Source organism: Bubalus kerabau, chromosome 20 (assembly GCF_029407905.1).
Source record: "Bubalus kerabau isolate K-KA32 ecotype Philippines breed swamp buffalo chromosome 20, PCC_UOA_SB_1v2, whole genome shotgun sequence".
NCBI classification, from domain to species: domain Eukaryota; kingdom Metazoa; phylum Chordata; class Mammalia; order Artiodactyla; family Bovidae; genus Bubalus; species Bubalus kerabau.
Window position 1 is genome coordinate 31,553,895 of NC_073643.1, and position 6,510 is coordinate 31,560,404.

General features: G+C 51.9%; 1 protein-coding gene across 1 annotated transcript; it reads right to left on the reverse strand.

Annotated features, from left to right (window-relative positions):
* Positions 1-981: 981 nt before the first annotated feature.
* GPR27 (G protein-coupled receptor 27) lies at positions 982-3,831 on the reverse strand. Its single transcript, XM_055557313.1, has one exon. The coding sequence runs from the start codon at positions 3,441-3,443 to the stop codon at positions 2,301-2,303; it is 1,143 nt and encodes a 380-aa protein (XP_055413288.1). The 5' UTR covers positions 3,444-3,831; the 3' UTR covers positions 982-2,300.
* Between the last annotated feature and the right edge of the window lie 2,679 nt (positions 3,832-6,510).

Sequence of the window (6,510 nt, forward strand, 5' to 3'; positions counted from 1 at the left end):
ACATGGTAAATCCATGTTCGAGCAGAGGCCTGCAAGTCTGCCTCCAACTTCTGGGAATCTTGTTAAAAATGCTTTTTTCTGGGCCCCATCTCAACTCCTTCTAATAAGCATCTCTGGACCCTGCAAGTACTTAAGGTAGTTATTATTATGAATGTTAACATTTGGGAATCCCTGAGTTATAGATTCTCCTGTGAAAAAATATCCATGCACTCAAGGCCATATAAAGCCCACAGGATGTCTCTGTGCCCTTGAGCTACTTGCCTATGGGGTCGCACAGGAGTTAGCACTGACGAACTGGTTCCTGTGCCATGGCAGGTGCTAAAAGTTCTGAATATCACATGCGCTTAGTGACTTCTAGTTTTTGAGCTTGGATCACTTAGGTGGGTGGAGGGTTGGATGAGGAGATACGTACTTTCTGGACCTGACTTTAGGTAAGCCGAGATATCTGATGAGTAGCCCCTGGGTAATTAATGTCTACCTGGTCTATGATCTGGGGAGAGATAGGCTAATAATTACTCATGTCTTCCAAATATGAGACTCTCTGCATAGACTGATTGATATTTACAGAAAAAAATTTAATAATGCTGACCATTCACCTGAGATAAGCCAGCCACACCCGCTTCTTATAACTTAATCCATCTTGGACTGAATATTTAATAGTTTACATTATGCCCAATTGAAATTTCAATATATTTACTGCACCTATGTTAATTATTTTCTCAAAGTGATTACTTTGCTCATACTCATGTTTTATAGATGCATTAAAAAGTTCTAAAACTATATATATACTGTTTCTTTCCTTTAAGAGAAGATCTTCAGATTTTTATGTTGCATTTTAAGTAAACAAGCCTCTAAATGTCTTTGAAATTACAGTGAACCAAACAGTATGCACTAAAAGGATAATAGAACATGAGTACCTTACTTAGAGGGATATTACCACCTGTCACAGCCTCAAACAACAACAGCAACAAAAACCCACTCCAGAATGAAAATACTGGTATATTTATATAATGCAAAGAGAAATACAGATATAAACCCTCAAAACGGAAGATACATTGATAAAAATGTAGCATTGTAAGCGAAAAAATATTGTACAGTACTTGCAGAATTTATCTTTCAATTTAAGGTTACAATGTGCCTAACAAATAAATAGTACTTCAAATTATAGTTCTCATTATTAATTTAAAATAACCATCAGGAGAACAGCACAGCTTAACCTAGCAAACATTTTAAGGAAATGCTTTGTCTCACAGAAGTAGAGTATCATTACAGTCCATCCATTTATACCATGAACGAAAGAAGAACAATTTTCAAAGTGGAAATCAGTTTCATAAAACGGAATAAAACTGGGCTCCTCAAAGCAAAAACTGTTTCCATAAAGTTTTTTAATTTTTATTGGCCAAAAATACCTGAACAGTTTTGATGTCGTACTCTGCTTGTCTCGGAGAGCCCTCCCAATCCATCAACCACAATCAGTACATACAAAAACATGCAATACTGTTATTTTCTCCACACCATTACTAACCAAAACACTTTTTACTCTTTTGAAAGGTGCAATTTTACAGAAATGTTGCCACTCAAGATTGGTATAATACAGAGAGCAGTTTGTCACTGACGGGCATTTCCTAGTGTATAAAGCAAGGTAGGAAACAAATCTTACTTGTGTTGTTACCTATTAAAAATGACTTCCTTGCTACTCTCTCCCATCTCTGCTCTTTAAATTCACTATCAATACTGAACAAAGTTCTCAACGCCTTCCAATGAACCAGAGCAGTCCAGCTGACCCCAGGCCGGCAATTCAGAGGGAACTCGAGACAACTTTCCCTCTGTCTCCTGCTTCCAACAGAAGACCCTCAAGAAATCGAACTGGTGAAGCCCCTCTGGGTTCCTCTACTTCACTGCAAAATGTAATGCCACTTGAGGTTGTCAAAAATAGCTTCTGTAGAAAACTGGCCATGGTCTTTAGGAAAGGTTGCATGAAGAAAATTAGCCTTTATTTAAAAAAAAAAGAAAAAAGTAACACATGGCATAAAAGACAGTACAAGTACAAAGACTCCAGGACCTACTGTCAGGATGAAAATATATTTAGGAGGACAATCGCAGGAGCTGGGGTGGGGTTGGGACTTCGAAACCCTACCCCTGTACAATTGGAGTCTGTACAATCCAAGTGATGATGCACTTCGAGAGTCGTTTTGAAGGCAGCGTAGAAAATTAAAAAGGGGGCTGAAGGGGCAGAAAAGACGTCACTGTCCAAGCCAAACAGAGAGGCTGGGCTGGGGTGCAGGTGGCGGTAGGGCCACTTATAAACCGATGCCTTTCAAGTCGCAGGGGAGGGTGGCCTGGGTGGCCTGGGGGCTCTGGCAGCAGGGGAACTGGGCGCGGAAGCAGTCCCTGAGCTCCCTGTTGAAGAGGAAGCACACGACGGGGTTGATGCCGGCCTGCGCGAAGGTCAGCCACACGGAGGCCGTCAGGTAGGCCTGGGGGACGGCGCCGGGCCGCACCAGGACCCGCAGGTAACTGGCCACGACGTAGGGCCCCCAGAGGAGCAGGAAGAGCAGCGTGACGGCGTAGAACATCTTGCACAGCCTCTTCTCCGTCTTGAACTCCTCGAGCACGAGGAGGCGGCGAGCGCCACGACCTGGCCCGGCCGGCCGGATGCCCACGAGTGCCGGCGGCGTGGGCCCGCGGCCGAAGCCGGCCGTCCAGTTGGCGGCCGCCTGGCCGGTGGCGCCGGGGCCGTGGAAGGTCCAGTCGTGGCTGACGGCGGGCACGAGGCGCGCGGGCCGCATCTTGCGGCGGTCGTGGATGAAGAAGAGCAGGCGGAGGTAGACGAGGTGCGTGGCGCCCACCACCACGGCCAGCAGGAGCAAGAAGCCCAGCGCGCCCGGGGCGCCGTCGGGCCGCTGCTCCAGGGCGCACGGCGCGTCCTCGTCGTCGCCGCCGCCGCCGCCGTCCAGCACGGGCGGGAAGGCCGCGGCCAGCGCCAGCGCCCAGGCAGCGCACACCAGCATGGCGGCGCACGGCCAGCCGGCCAGGCGTTCGGCGTAGAAGCGGTGGTGCGCGATGGCCAGGTAGCGGGTGACGCCCACGCCGAGCAGCAGGAAGGCGGCGTGGAAGCAGAAGAGCGCGGCCAGGAAGGCGAGCAGCTTGCAGCCCAGCGCGCCCGGCGGCGCCCCCGCGGCGGCCGCGGCCCGCCGCGCGGCCAGCATGACGGCCGGGAGGCAGGCGAGCGCGCGCAGCCCGTCGGCCAGGCACAGGTCGAGCAGCAGGTAGTACGGGGCGCGGTGCAGGCTGCGCTCCCGAACGATGAGCAGCGCGAACAGCACGTTACCCGCCAGGCTTACGCACAGCAGCAGGCTGAGCGTGGCCAGCTTGAGGCCCAGGGCGGCCGCCTCCCCACCGCCGCCGCCTGCGCCGCTGCCCGGTTCGCTTGCGTTCGCCATCGCGGCCTCCCCGGGCCGGGCGCCGCGCTCCGCTCCGGGGCCGCCCCCGGCCTCTCCGCTCTGCAGGCCTGCCTGCCGACCGGGGCTCGGCCACCTGCGAGGGTCCCCGGCGAGCTCCCCGGGCCGGCGGGGCTCAGCCCCCGCCCGGCTGACCCCTCCTCGGCTCCCCGAGCTGCCGCCGCGCCGCCGCCATCTCAGGAATGGTGCGCGCAGGAGGCGACGGCCACTCCCTGCGCCTCGGGCGCCGCGGGCTTCACTGCGGACCGGGCCGCGCCGCCGCCCGCAGCCTCCTGCATCCTTCTCCTCCTCCTCCTCTTCCTCCGCTGCCGCCGCCGCCGCGCCTCTGGGTTCTGCCCCCCGCCGCCGCCGCCGCCGCTGCCGCCGCGGAGCCCCCTCCCCTCCGCCGGAGCGCGCCGCGTGGCCGCCGCCGCCGCCAGCCCCGCCGAGGCATCCCGCGCCGCCCGGGCCGGGCTGGGCTGGGGGCGCCGCCGCCGCAGCTGCGGGGCCGGGAGGCGGCCGGGAGGGAGGCAGGGCCCAGGACGCGAGGTGGCGACAGGTCGCGTTTGGCCCCAGGTAACGGGGTCCTGCGGCGGCGCCCGGCGCCCGCCCTGGGGTCACGGTGGCCGTGCGCGGGGTGGTGGGGGGAGCTTGCCTGGGATGCTAAGGTCGGGAGGCCTCGTGGATTGGGGCGGGGGCGGTGGACAGGAGGATCTAGAATGAACTCTCTACCCGCAAGCTAATAGTGATTAAGAGTCATCACCATCATCTTCACCGCAGCCCTGTAACCTCTAGTATTCAGGTCAGCACTGGTGTGGGTGCTGATGTTCTGGGGAGCTTTACCAGCATTATCTTTCTCCGTGTTCACAGTAACGACAAAGTTGGTTCTATTCTTAAACCCACTTTCTGTCTAAGGAAGCAGGGGCTTGGAGGTCAAGGCAGTTGAGAGCTGGAAAGTGGTAGAGCTGAGATTCAGATTTCACTCAACCTGATGTCCAGGGCTGGACTGAGCGACTCTGGAGGCTACCCTGCTTTCTGCCTCATTCGTGGTACCAGCGAAGACTTTTGCTAGGGATAAGAAATTCAGCATTTTCCCTTAAGTGATTTGGAAGGTTAATCTCACGCTGCCTTCCTCCCAGGATATGAGTTTTCTGGGTTAGCCTGAAAGGCAGCCTGTTCCTGTCCTCAGCTGCTCCAGATTCACTCCCGTCTTTGCAGGGGCTCTTCCCTCTGCCCGGGCCAGCCCCTCAACAGGTTCCCCATCGTCTGGGCCATTCTTCTGCCCAGGCTAGCTTACCCTGTACCACTGCCCATTCATTTCCTTATTAGCACTTAATATTTATCATTAATATTTCAACTAATTTCTAAGCTTCCAGAACACAAGGGACTGTGTCTGATTTTTTCTAACTCTGTATCCCCAATGGTTGGGATGGAGGAGCCAGAATTAAGACATAGGTTCTTTCTTAGGTACACTCATGGGTTGTTTTGTTTTGTTTTTTGCTTTTATGCGGAATATTATTTATTGGCATGGCTGGCACCTTGGCATTTCCAGGATGATACAAGATCATAGAAAGCCTTGTCAGGCTAAAGAGTCTAAACTTTAGTCTGTAGGCAGTTAGGAACCCTTGGAGGTTTTTGAGGAAGGTGGCATGATACGAAAACTACTGATGTGCATCAGGAGGATGATTTTGGCAGTGGTTTTTAAGACGAATGACTGAACAGAGTCAGTCTAGTCCTAGTCTAGGTCTAGTCTAGGTCTAGTCTAGTCTAGGTCTAGTCCAGAGCCTTAGACTCAGTGAGCACAGAAATCACTGGGGATACTGTATGATTCAGGAGATCTGGCTGGGGCGGAAGAGGCTGCCTTTCTAATAATTTCCTAGGCAACACTAATGCTTCTCATCTACAGACCACACTTGGAATAGCAAGCACCTTGAGGGCCTTTGACCTTTTGTAAAAATCTAAGTGATGGCCAATGAGGGCATGACTTAGGGTCTCTAAGTGGCTAGGGATGAGTGGCTGACCAGGCAGGTCTACAAATATTTGATTTGTTTATAGACAATAGGAGTAGATTTTGATGGTATTTTGGTCAGGAATTACATTTTGATAATAGTAGCTAAAAAATGTATAGGAGTTTATTTTCCTCATGAAACAAGAAGTCTGGAGGTCAGTGGCTGCTGACATTGAATTACTGGCTGAAGGACTAAGTCTCTGAAAACCTTTTAGCCCTTTCCTCGTGATCAATAGGCTGTTGACACCCCAGCCATTCCCTCAGCATTCCAGGAGAAGGAAGGAAAAGCAAAGAAGACCAAAAGTGTGCCTGCCATATAAGTGGGTCCCCTCTGAAGAGTTTTCTAGAAGGCTTACATGATGACAGACAAGTCAGTGGTTACCACTATCAGCATAGGATACTGGGGAATGATTTCGCTTTTAAATTTTTTGAGCCAGACATATAGCTGCGGAGAATGAGATCCAGCCTTGATGTGGACATTTGCACTTGGGCTGCATCTGCCCAGAGGAAGGGATGCCTTCTTTTAATGCACACAGAGTCACCAGCTCCAGTTCCTTTATGACAGTGTTACTGGGAGCCTGTATTTACTGAACACATGCTGTGTGCTGTGCAGTATGCTGAATATATGATGTGTGTTATCTCTTATAATTATGATAAGGGCCATTTGTGGTAGATACTACTATGGTTACCATTTTGCAGATGAGACGGAGTGGGTAAATAACCTGTTCAGGCTTTCACCAAAAGTAAGTGTAAGACCTGGGATTGGAAGAGAGAGTGTTTGACTCTAGAGCCCGTGCTCATAACCAGCGTATGTAATGCCCGTTCATCGTAATGGCAAAGAAAGTTATTAACTTTCTAAAAACAAGCAGCCTACTGATATTCATGTCCAGGTGTGCGTGCATGCTTAGTCGCTTTGGTATTGTCTGGCTCTTTGCGGCTCTTTGGACTTTAGCCCGCTAGGCTCTTCTGTCCATGGAATGCTCCAGGCAAGAATACTGGAGTGGGTTGCCATTTCCTTCTCCAGGGGATCTTCCCAACCCCAGGGTTCAAACCTGGGTCTCC